Raw genomic sequence first — 12684 nt, 5'->3', positions numbered from 1 at the left:
CCAGTAGTAAAACACTGCATAAAAGTTGTAAGGGATGGAGACAAGAACAACAAAATAATAAACACAAATGACCAGAGCAGACTGAGCACATTCACTGAGCCTTTCTTGCTCACACTGAGCCAGCTCAAAAGACAGTCAACTGGTATAGGATAATATCCCAACAAAAGTTACAAAACACAACAAAGGGTAACACCACAAAGGAAAAAGTGGTCTTTAATAGAAAATAGTGCACAGAGCTGCAAATGTTCCTCTATCACATTCAGATGTGCCTGGATCACATTCTCCATGGCCAGATCCTTCCCTCGACCCAAGAGGAATCTTTCCATAGATGACTGAACAGTTCTGGTTTGAACTCAGGTGGAATTACCCCACAGAGCTAAAATACAGAGGTAAGAAAGAAAGGTTTCCAGTCTCACTGATACCAGAGCAGTCCCAAATTTATCTCTGAGAGTGTTTTATAAAACCTGGTCTCAGTTAAAAATCAAGCTCATGCCTCAAAGTGGCACAGCCAGCCAGTGAGGACCACCAGGTTCCTGGGCAGAGCTGGCAACCCACAGTGCAGTAAATGGCTGTGGGAAGTGAGAGTGGGAATGGAAACACATCTGACCTGCCTGCACTGCCCAGGAACAAAGCACAAGGAACACAAGAAGAGTTAGAAATGACATGCTCAATTTTAAAAACTCTTTCTAACTCAAGAGTTTTTGAAGAGAAAAGCAACAGGTTTAAAGAAAATAGTCAATTTTTAAATGTCTTTTTTCTTCTCCTTCTGCTACAGAATTAACTTAGGCTGGCAGGCCAGGCTGTCTGAGGCACTGCAGAAATGAGAGCGTGAGCAAGACAAGCCTCACTTGCACTGTCAAAAGCTTCAAGGCAAAACAGGACTTTTTGGGTGGCAAAACATTTCTGAAATTGAAGACCCTACAGCTCTCAGGAGAAACAGCACGACTCCAGCTCTGAAATCAGACCAGCATTTCAGCAAAAGCTGACATTTGGAGTTACGTTTTCAGAAATAGCTAGTAATTTTGGCAATACTCCTTCCAGACATGCAGCTGGTCGAGTTTCAGTGGCCAGGCTGACAACACAGATCATAAACCATAAAGCATCCCCCAGTGGAGAACAACCTCATCCCTTGGTCTCTCCAACACCGACACTGCGATGCCCACATTCAGTGGTTCCTCTTTCTGCCATCCCACAAAGGTTTTGTTTTCATTTGTAAAAGGGCAGGAACAGATCACAAAGGAAGAGCTGGAAGCGTTTTCTCAGCAACCTGCCATAGCACATTAACTGGAAAAGCAGTGAGGGAATGGTCTTCTGCTGGACCACATTCATTTAAAAAGAAAGCCAAGGATTGATTTCCGATCTCCTGCTAGAGTGTTCCAGCACCCAATCTCATTTATCTTCATACTGCAGCCATTTGTAAGAACATACACTACATGCACACAAAGCGCCCAGCAGCAAAGGAGAACAACAAAAGAGTAATAACCAAGGGAAAAAACTGACATTAATGGGCACAAATTGCCTTTAACTCCACGATTTCAGAGGGAACTTTTTTGGAATCCTTTGTTTCTTCATAATAGACAGGTCAGCTCCAAAGCATTTAATAAAATCCACAGACTCCTACCAGCCTAGTGTGGGTTTTGTTCAAGTCTTCAAAGATCTAATTGCTCTAGAGATGTCAGGTAATTTGATTTTTCTTATTTGTCAGGCCTTAGAGGGAAATTGTCCATTGCGGAGAATAAGCGGGACCGGGGCATGCAGTTTTCAACAGCCTGACTCATGATGACACCATCACAGTCAGCCAAGACGCTCAAGACTTACAGGAAAAAGGTAAAATAAAGGCCCTTGCTCATGCAAGAGATGACAAGGTGCGCAGGTGGGAGGAGAATCTGCAGAGCTTAACGAGATAAAGTAATTTGAAAGCTTTTATCCAATTCGGGTATGCAAAGGCAGCCAACTGGGCCACGGGGTGAGGGCTGTTCTCCCACCAGGAGCTGCAGCAAACACACACTGCCTATGATCCCCCTGCCAAAGGGCCACCCTCACCCAGGACACACAAGCACAGTGCACAGACAGGAGGACCAAAAAAATCATAGCACATTTCTTTGAGCGTTTCTTTACTTACTCCAGTGTCTCCCTGAGCAGACACCCATCACAGAGAGGGACTGCAGTGGAAGTGAGCGGGATCTCAGCTCCACTGGCTGATTCCAAATGCCCCCACCAAACTCATACCAGCTCAAACCAGAACAGCAGTGACAAGAAGCACAAGGGGTGACACCCTGCCCGTGAGAGTCAAGTGCAAATGAGAGCCCCAGTCTCACTGCTGGCGTCCACAGAGAGAAATCCACGCCCGGGCTGAGAAGGAATAGAAGGGCCACAGTCTCCTCACACCCCGTTGCAGGGACATAGTGGTGAATTTCCCTTTCTCCTGAAGATTTCAGAGCCAGGCCTGCAAGGACAGGAGATAAGCCCAGGGCTGGGCTTGGCAAGCCAGGAACAGTGGAGGTGTCACGCGTTCCTTCAGCTCCAGCGGGCACTTTGTGTGTCCCTTCCAGCAAACACGGCTCTGGACCCCACGGCAGCACCACAGAGCAGGGCACCCCTCCCCGAGCAGCACCCCAAAGTGGTGTCAGTTGGCAGGAGAGGAAACCAGACCAAGCCATAAACCAGGTCAGTGAGGCAGGGAGGACAGGCAGGTGCTTTCCCAGGTGTTGCCAATGTCTGTGGAAGAGCCCGAATCATAAAGTCACCACCGGCATCAGTCGCTGTCTGGAGCGAGGTCTAAGGAGTGGGCAAGGGGTGAGTGTTGGATCCAGGCAAAGCAGCTCCATCTTCACCTCCGTCAGCATCGTGTTCTGGTGTGGACACACCGTTTGCCTTCAAAATACATAAAGACAAAAGGTTTGTTTGGAAAGCAGTGAAGGGGAGATTCTTGACAAAGTTGTTTTACATTGCTTTTGCATGGTCGGTGCCATTTTAAGAGCTTCCTACAAATAATAAAGAGAATATCTATGCATCATTAGTCCACACTCTGTCAGCAGTAAGGGCCCATTAAACTTGATTAAAGAAAGAAAAGACACGGGGAAAGAAATGTGGGTAGAAGGAGAAAGCAGCTGTACTGCTAGAACTGGTCCTCTGGTATGTGCGTCTCCCAAAAGGCCAGGTCAGACAGAAAGCTAAGCCTCAGCTCTCAAGGGCTTCTAAACCAGGTGACCCTCCTGCCCTCTGTGTGTCTGGGACATGGACAGGAGCCACAGCATTCCCATGGCTGGGGATGGGCTCAGGACAGCCGTGCTCTGCCACTGAAGGCACTCGGGCTCATGTCAACCAGACAAACCTGAGCTGATCACTTCAGCACCCCTGGCAAAACTCGGGCTCTGCTGGGACATGCTGCTTCTCGTCCTGGAGAAAGGACAGGGGAGTCACTGCATTTATGTGACATGTTCAAGGCACAAGGAGTCCGACAAATTCCTCCCACCAGCTGCCGCCTGACATCCCAGTTGAAAGATAACCTCCCGAGCCATAAAACTTCCCAATGTGTTTACAGAAACTCCAAAACCCAGACTTTTAACTTCTGTATTACTGACTTCCCCTGCTCTTTCCTTTATGCTTTGTTTTGAAAGATGACATCAACTGTTGCCCTTGGTGCTTTGTGCGAAATGCTGAATAGAAAGTTGGAAGCGTGAGGAGTAAACGTATTGCAAAGGGCAGAGAATAAGTCTAAGGAGGTGGGGGGCAGGAGGCCAGACAGGCTGTTTGATCAAAGACCAAAGAACAGACCTCTGCAATGTGAAAGAAGGCACAAAAATAGGAGTTTCATCTTCACTAGCAGACTCGTTTCCAGATATATTGAGTGAAAGAGGCAAGAGAATGAATCTTTGTCATCCTTCTATTTTCAAGGAAAAAGCCTTCAATTTAAAACTCCATAAAGAATTACAGAAATAGGGAAAGTAATTTATTTTTTAGTAACTCCAGCCTTTATTCACTTAACTTCAAGGCGGGCTTAAAAGAGCCGAAAGTGTTTTGGTTCTACCACTTGAGGATGAAAATATTTTAATTCCCTAAAACATGGAAGGGGGCACACGCTTCTCCCGAGGTTCATATTTACAAACGCTTTGTATCTGGAATGCAAACCTTGAATCACTTCCTAACGCTGTCACTACCCAAAGACATGTTTTATTTATAAATACAGCAGGACCATTCGGTGCTCTGCGGTACGGATATGAGGAGGCAGAGACAGCTCAAAGCTTCTCAGCCATGAAGGCACAATTCAATTTTTTCACTCCGTGGAAGGCAGACAACTTATCCTCCTCGGCAAAGCCAGCCCTGGCAGACCACACTGCTTGGCTGTGGATCACGTGGATAAGGGAGCGAGCAGCCTGAAAACATTCAAGCAACTGCCTCACCAAGCACAGGAAAACAAAAGTCAGCTCCCCAAAGACTGCCACGAAGAAAGTCATTACAGAAATTACTATCCCATTTAGAGCCTAATTACTGTTAGGACAAATTTTTTTCCCCTGCATGGAAGGGAGCAGTCAGCCCCACTGAAGCAAAATGTTACCTCCTCATCGTCCCTGAGGGAGCAAAACAGACATTTGAGAAACAGAATGGAAGGGAAAATAGAAGTTAATGCCTTAACTTCAAAGATGCCCTGAGAATTTCCTGCCACAAAAATAATGCCAAATGGCTCTGCCTGTCTCGTGTATTAACAGCTCGCATATTTATGAGAAAAGTGGATGCCTACCTCAGCTGGGGAGGCACTGAGCCACAGAGTGACACCACCTCATTTCGAAATCCAGGCAATTCCTGAAGGACAGGGCATAAATCTCCTCAAATTAAGAAAGCTGGAAGCAGCATTCCCTGTCCGTCTCCCTCAGCTCCAGGCCCTCTTCTCTGCTCTGCTCAGCTTCTCCCAGCACAACAGCTACAAAGCAGCTAAAGGGAGGTATCCAGGAGCTGGGAGAAGGGTCCAGGCTGGACCTGCTGACATCTGGGGGTCCCTCAGCAGGTCTCACACCGTGACTGCAAGCCACAACACTTCTTACACCCCACCATGGTCTCAGCTTCCAGGCTCAGCCCCACCACTGTTTAACGTGGCTCTGTTTAACCATCAGCTGCTGCACCGCTCTTTAAGTATTAATGATTTAGACAACACACTGGCAAACAAGCAGAGATGGGGAGACTGTGATTTCCACTCAGATGGATGCTACTCACTCATTAGCTTCTCTCACGGCTGTTTCTCGAATCTCCTGTTTTCAGCAGAAATTAGAGCTTTCTCCAGCCCCACAGTCCATGTCAGGCTCATTCACCACTCCCTACCAGCAAGCTGTTCAGGAGACCCATGGAATGGCAAACAGGATTGACCCATTTCTGGGACAAGATCCTCACAGGACACTGAGGACCCCATTAACTGGGACCCATCAATGCAGAACTTTCTGCTGATCTGAGGAGAGAAGTCTTTTGCTTAATTTACCCCCTGCAGCAGCCCCAAGCTCAAACATGTTATCTCCATTAAAAACTCTTCACGGGCTAACGAAAACCACTGTAAGATATTGATTATTTCCTTGTTTCATTCTGTTTAATATTCCCTTTCCCTAATCAAAATGTCATAATCAACAACAGTGAGGATTGTGCTCTCTTTTAACTGAGGCACCTCTTAACATCAGCAGTACAGCCAGAACAAGGTGAGTCACCTCTCCCTAGCTGGGAGCAAGTAAGGGGAAAAAAGGAAGATTGTGCTTCTTCCCCGTGTGCAAATTTAATTTTCTTTAGGATAAAACTTGCTTCAGGAAAATGAGCACGTGACCTTCCTCTTAAAAGCTATCATGTCAGAGCAGGCACCTCCAGGAACTGGGGCTTCAGAAGAAGAAACATCAGTCCCTCAGAAAAGGATGCTTTTGAAAGGGTTTGAGAGCAGGTGGCTGAAAAAAATAATAAAACTGGCAGGCTCTCAACTCACCGCTCTTCTGAAACTTTGGCTCATGGGCTGAGGTTGTCTAAATCCCAGTGCAGCTCTGACAATGAGTCATTTTATGACAAACCCCAGGCTTCATTATCTGCCTCACCAAATCCCAGCCGGAGCCGGAGCAAAGCACTGGAAACCCACAACCTCCTCTTAACAGCTCCTTGTTTTCCCTTGGCCACACGACCATGCTGCCGGCTTGGCCTTCAGGCTTAAAGAGCTAAGGACTGTGAGAGCAGCAGCATTTGCAGCACCACTCCCTAATTCCCTGTTCTGGACGAGGCCTGGGATTTAAGGATGCTTAAGTGCTCTGCAAAGTCGCACTCGAGAGCAGAATTAGAGCAGAGGTGAGAAAAAGAAGCAGAAAGAAAGTCACCAGCAGAACAACACCTGAGGTGATAATATGAAGTAAAAATTGCTCCTGACATAGTGTTATAAAGATGCAGAGCCCTTCAGAGAAACTACAGCAAAATCTTCTTTCAATGTCCCCATTCTGCAGCTGAGGATCAGCAATTTAAATGATAAAGGATCCTTGTCCCTTGCTCTGCTTTTGGGTCAGGGCAGACCTTGGGCACTGCCCCACAGGCAGGGAGATGCTGTGAAGGGTTTTGCCAGTACTGACATCCAGGACCAATCGACTCCACTCCTCCTGAAAGAGATGAACAGCAAGAGCAGCCCCTGCTTTTTGGCAAAGAGTGACATCCAAAGGGATCCATCATGAAGAACTCACTGCTGCCTCCCTGCCTCCCTCAGGGGGCCACAGAGCCCTCTTACCAGGGCTCTTGTCTGAACAAAGCAGCCCCTTCTGCAGGAAGACTGGGAAACAAATGACCCCAGACATAATAAAGATCTTTACAGCTACTCCCTAGTCAGCCAACCTGGCTTAACCTTTCCTTAACAGGATCCTCTCTACATCTCAGGGACAACTTTACCTGGGCTCATGAGACTGCTACAGTTTTCATTTTTTAAATATATGTCCATGCTGCCTGTCAATTTTAGCTCTCCCCCGCCTACACGGAGAGATCCTACTGGAAAGCTCTGACCCCTTGTGCCAAACTTTGCATACGAAGTTTTTGGCAGGAAAAAGGCCATTTTTTTGCCTCTGAAGTACTGTTTGCACCGCCATGGCTGGGGAGAAGTTGGTTCCAAGAGGAGGCAGAGAAGCTCCGAAGTGCCAAGTACAAACACGCCGTCGAGTGCATCCCTCCAGCCTTTGGCATGGCCATGCAGCATCAGCAGAAGAAGCACCCAAGGGGTCACACCTGCTGTCCACCTGCATCCATTTCAATCCCACAGGACAACCTGCTGCTCTGTTCCACAGGCAGCAGAGCCAACACACAACGGGAATCCGCCGTCTCTAATGCCACAGCCAAGAGCAGCTTAAAATAAAACACCCAGTCCAGGGCAGCACTATAATCCACAGGGAGGAAGGACAGAACAGAAGTATCACTTGTTTGATTTGCTTTGTGAAAACTGAAATTGAAGAAAACTGCAAATCCCTGAAACTTGGGGAGGGAGGGAAGAGCAGAGAAACAATTTCATGCCAGCTATTTCTAGTGGGAAGCTGGGAAAGGGGGGACTATGACTCCATGTTGCACTGAAGGATAAACCTGCTCTCTCTAATCCAATTTATTCCTCAACATGCCCAGCACAAACATGGCTCAGGAACAACAAGAGAGGCAGTTCAGAGGGCAGGAAGGCTTGGGAGGGAGCAGCACTAAACGATAACTTGAGGGGTTAGTGAATAAATCAGTGGGAACTGCAGAGAGAACACATTTGCATCTCTTTCAGCTGCTCCCGATCAGATTTGATAGCAGCCTCTGCTTTCCCAGTCACTTAATTGTTCTGAGGTTTTTGAGGGAGAAAGAGAGTCTTTTTTTTGCACTGCAGAGTTCTGGGAAGAGCCACGCTTGGCTTAAAGAGCCACCTTACTTTAGGGAAAATGTTATTCAGTCTCATAAAGCTGCTGGACTCCTGCTTTGCTTCAGGAGAAGCTCAATCTGTTCCACTGGCTCTGCAAGACAGAGAGGAGCTCCAGGCCTTAGCAGGGGGACAGATCCAGCCTCTGACTGCTCCTGGACGTGGGTGCAGCTCCCACCTCAGACAATTATTCATGTTGCAGAAGAGACTTTGCATTTGGGGAAGAGGGAAGGAGCTGTAAGGCTGTCACAGCATCTGCCACGAAAAAAAGCAGCAGGGAAAGGTGATCCCGAGCTACAGCTCTGCCAGCTGTGCCTCTGAGAAAGCTGTGCTTTGAGGGAAGTCAGCCCAAAAAGCAGGGATGTGCCCAGAGAGGAGGCTTGGCTTACCAGGGGCTCGGGTGGCAGCGTCGCTGTCGCGCCCGTCGGGCGGGTGGTCGCTGTGGCAGCTCTCCGTGGCACTGAGCTCGGCCCCCTGCTCGCTGCCCAGGCTGCTGTGGCTCCCCGAGAGCATCAGGGAGTGGGTGCTGCCCAGAGCCCTGCCCATGGCCTGGCTGGGCTCCCTGGTGGACACTGCAGGGACACACAGAGATGCTGCTGAGAGAGTGGGAGGTGAGTGTAGATCCTAAGAGAGCAGCAGCCTCCCCGCTCCCAGCCAGGCTCCCTCAGGAGCAGGGTCAAAACCCAGCTCTTGAGCTTTGCTGCCAAAATGGCACCAGATTTCCAGTGCTATAAAGCCAGGAGTGAGGAGCTGGCTGGAGATATGCAGCCAGGAGCAGCTCCCAATGGCAAGGGCAGGCCCTGAGAGGCTGCAGGCAATGGAATGACCCTCCAGCTGTTTGATCCATTGATACAATTCCAGTGAGAAAGGATCAGACCCTCACCTGGCACAGCTACAGCCAGTAGGGCAGGCAAGTGGCTGAGCCAAGACCCCCAGCACTGAGAGGCAAACATTCAAGCACTTTACAGTTCCCGCCCTCCAGCCACAAGGAAGAGCAACTCCTCACCCAGTCCTGCTTGGAGCTTTCTCCCTTGTGAGCCTTTTGTCCCCACAGGCACAGGCTTGTCATCCAGGCTGGAGGAACTGAGCTCCGAGTCGCTCTCACTGTCACTAGAAACCACTGCAGGAAAGATCAGGAGGAGGAGAGGAGAGAGACAGTTATTCACAATGTTCATAACACTTTCCAAGGAGGGTGCCAGATGGACCCAAATAAAACGCGAACAAACGCCGACTCACTGGTCACGTTCCCCCCCTCTCCAAAAGGAGCCCTACCTGCAGCTCCCCCACAGCTGTTCACTCTGCCTCTCAGGCATGGTGTGGTTTTACTTTCTATAGATGATTTATAACTCTACTGTACACGCTCCTGCAGCAGATGCACACACCACCGGTGCTTCTCTCCTAAACTTGACTGGGACCATGGGGACCACAATGCTCCTGTGCCACATTTTGCTGTGCTGTGGCTGGCCTGGGCACTGGGCTCTGTTCCCACTGACCCCTGTGCTGGCACCCCAGCAAGCCCCCTGCTCCTGATGTTTGCTGTCTCCCACCAGATAACTACTGAGCACATCAAATCATCCCTATCAGCAAACTGCCCAGAACTATGTTACTCCTACAACCCCAAAGCTTAAAAGGTAAGTGTCACTCCTCTTCCTCAAGGAGACTGTTCTCCCATTTCAAAATCACTTTTTTTTATTCATTTCTTTCTTCTCCCTGAATCCTGGCCCTGGTCCTGGCTGCTTTCCACCCTTCATAGTTTCCACAAGAGCTGAAGGAGCCTCATTTTGCCAAACACAGCTTCCCAAACTGGCAGGTTCTTTCCACTTTTCCATGCAATTATGCAAGCACCTCTCCTGCTTATACTGGTGTAAAAGATAACTGCCAGCTGCTCTGGGTAAAATGAGAGAAAGGTTTTTTTCCCAGCTCTTGGGTTTTTGTAATGGTCTGATCTCAAACAGAAATGATGGGGCTGAGGAGGAAGGTAATGGGAAAACAACTGTCTTTTGTTTGAGGCATTGCACCTACAGCACTTCTCCATCTGACCAGGCAGATACCAGCTCTCCTGGCAGCTCAAAAGTCATCTCGAACAGCAGGTCACAACCCCTGGTAAAAAGAACAATATTGGCCCATGTGGGATAATAGAAAAGGCAACACTGCAACCTACAGCCTTTACTGTAGAAAAAGGAAGCTCCAGCTACTTTTTTAGACTCATCAGTATGTCTTTATAAGCTCACATTCATGTGAGAAACAAGTTCCTTGCTCTGCTACTGAAGAAACCACTTTGCCCCTGCTCTGTGTTACTCACTGTGCAGGAGGAACGTGGGTGCAGTGGTACAAGGTGACAACCACGGGGTAACACAGAGCTGTCAGTTCTAAAATTCACTGCATGTAGTTCACAATCCCTTTAGCGCTCCCCAGGGCAGGAGGACAGGTATCCCTCCTCTTGCACAGAGCACAAGCTGTCAAATGTTTCTGCCAAGGACCTCTGCAGACACTCCTGTATTCAGGCAGGGATCTGTACTACACAAAATATTTTATTTAGAAAAAAAAAATTAATACCTAAAGTAGCACTTTTCTGGAGTTAACATCTCTGAGGATATTAAAGTTGGCTGCCAGTGTTATTGCACAGCATTATTGAATTTGCCCTTGCAGGCAGCTCCCCATGCACACTTGCTCCTGTGCAGCCTTTCCCCAGCACTGGCTCCTCCTGCACCCCCAGCCTTCCCCTCCCACCATCATCAGGAATGGGACCTCTCATCTGCAGGGAAAGGGGCTGTGGAGCTGAGCTGGGCAAGGAGTGAAGCCCTGTTACAAAGTGGGGGGGCTGCAATGCTGGCTGAGAGTCCTCAAAGTAAAGGTCTGGCTTTGTTGTCTTAACAGTTTCACTCCTTCCCCACAACTTCCTGGGAGAGGCAGGGGATTATATATAAAAACTGTAAATAACAACCCATACATACCAGAATGCATTTTTTTTCTCACTATAAAATCCAAATCTCAGCTGTAAGAGTCATTTTGACCATCCCATTGCTCAACTCCCTCAACTCCTGTTCCACTTGGTCATTATCCTTTTTTTGGCCGCAGAGATGCATAAAATCCATTGCTTTAGAACAGCTCCTTCCTCCATGAATCCTCTCAAAATGCTGGAAGTCAGGATTTATTTGGAGAAGGCCCCAGTGAATCAGTGGAGGTGACTTTAGCTGCCTGCCCTTCTGCCATTCAGTAGTTCAGAGAGAACCAGCACAAGAGGAAGAAAATATTAATGGCACGAAGGCACTCGCACCACAGGAGCAGCCCTGTCTGCTCTCATTTCCTCTGCTGCCAATAAGAGTGTATTTTACTCACTGCACCAATGTTTCCCTTTAAGGTAATTCTTCATCCAAAGCTCCCAGACCTTCTGCTGGCACTTTCCAGAGCCCAGAAGTATTAAATCTGGTGTTCCAGCAGTTGCTGATATATCAATAAGAGTCGTTGGACAGCTGTACTTCGAGAGAAGGGAACAGATTTATCCCTATCTCCAGCTGACTGGAAAAAAAGCTCATAAAAAATATGCTGAGATAAAACTTGCTAGAAAAGCAGTATTCCCACAGGGAATGGGTCACTCATCGAGGGCCTGAAGCCCTGCAGCTGCTGGCAGAGCCCACGATCCCTATGGCCCGTGGCTCAGTCTCAAGCCAGAGGCATCGGAGCCTTGTGGCACAGAGAGCCACAGGGAATGGTGGAGGGCTGCTGGCTGCACTTAACCCCAGCAGCAGAGGACTGTGGGGGGAGGCTGTGCTGAGGCTGGGAAGAAGGAGCATTTGGCTGGGGCTGAGCTCTGTTAGTCAATGCGTGCACTTGGCACGAGCACGGCCGCGCTGGAAGAGCCAGCCACGCTCCCTCCTGCTGCCCGGCACAGGGCAGAGCTAAGCCCCGGCACACACCACACTTGGCGCTTCCTGCAGCTGTCAAAAAACACAGGAAAAGCACAAGGACACCCTGCAGCAACAGCTCCAACAGCCACACACCCCTGGCACAGCCCAGAGGCACCGGGTGAGCGGGCTGAGCACGAGCCCCTGAGCACACGGATCCCCTGCGGCACCCGGATCCTTGGCACACACAGCCTTCTGGTCCCTGCAGGTGGGAGAGTCAGAGATGGTGAGTATTATTACAACCCAAGTGTCTCACTGAGGGCAGCTCCTGCAGTTGCAGGAACATCCCTAAGCAGGAGGAGGGGACTGGACTAAACCGCTCTCCCTTTCAGGAACAGCACAAGTTGCAGCTTTGTCACTGTCCAAAGTTGCTGGCAAGTTGGAGGACCCCCCTTGGTGGCCTGCTAAGCTGTTGACATGCCCCAGCACAGTCCTCTCTGCTCCATCACTCAGGGATTTGGCCTCCAGCACACAGACACTGGATGAACCCACGGCACCCCCCTGCTCTGCCACTGTCCAGTGCTGCCACCAGCACCAAGCACAGCATGTTGCATTGCTTGGCAACACAGAGACCGAGCAGAGCAGCAGGCAGCCCTCATGCCAAACAGTACAACAGCTCAGGGAGCACACTTTTTTTTTTTTCCACTCAGATGCTTTCCATTTCTTTCTGCAGAACTCAGAGTTTGGAAGGAGGAAAGCCTTGCTGCTATTGTTCCCCACCCCCTGACGCCCCGTCCCGCCTGACCCGGTGCAGAAACCCACCCACATTCCACCACATGGAGCAGAGCTGTTCCCCAGCACAAGAAATATTACTGCTGTTCTCCCCCTGACAATACATTTGTGCCTTAACTAATAGCAGAGTTCCCATGGCAACTGCTTGTTTATTACAGAAAAACTATA

At 49.1% G+C, this 12684-nt stretch overlaps 1 protein-coding gene across 1 annotated transcript in view; it reads right to left on the bottom strand.

The window, feature by feature from the left end:
* RPH3AL (rabphilin 3A like (without C2 domains)) overlaps window positions 1–12684 on the bottom strand; it is a 32200-nt gene continuing 19516 nt past the window's right edge. The window contains exons 6-8 of the mRNA XM_008930483.2: window positions 8886–8999; window positions 8269–8451; window positions 1–2874 (exon numbers count right to left, since the gene is read on the bottom strand). Coding sequence (XP_008928731.1) covers window positions 2840–2874; window positions 8269–8451; window positions 8886–8999 — 332 coding nt within the window. The 3' untranslated portion in view covers window positions 1–2839. The remainder of the gene's footprint in view (window positions 2875–8268; window positions 8452–8885; window positions 9000–12684) is intronic.

Source organism: Manacus vitellinus, unplaced genomic scaffold, assembly GCF_001715985.3.
Source record: "Manacus vitellinus isolate BGI_N305 unplaced genomic scaffold, ASM171598v3 scaffold_32_pilon, whole genome shotgun sequence".
Taxonomy (NCBI): Eukaryota; Metazoa; Chordata; class Aves; order Passeriformes; family Pipridae; genus Manacus; species Manacus vitellinus.
Note: the sequence above shows the minus strand (reverse complement) of the source record. Positions and strands in the feature narration are given on the sequence as shown.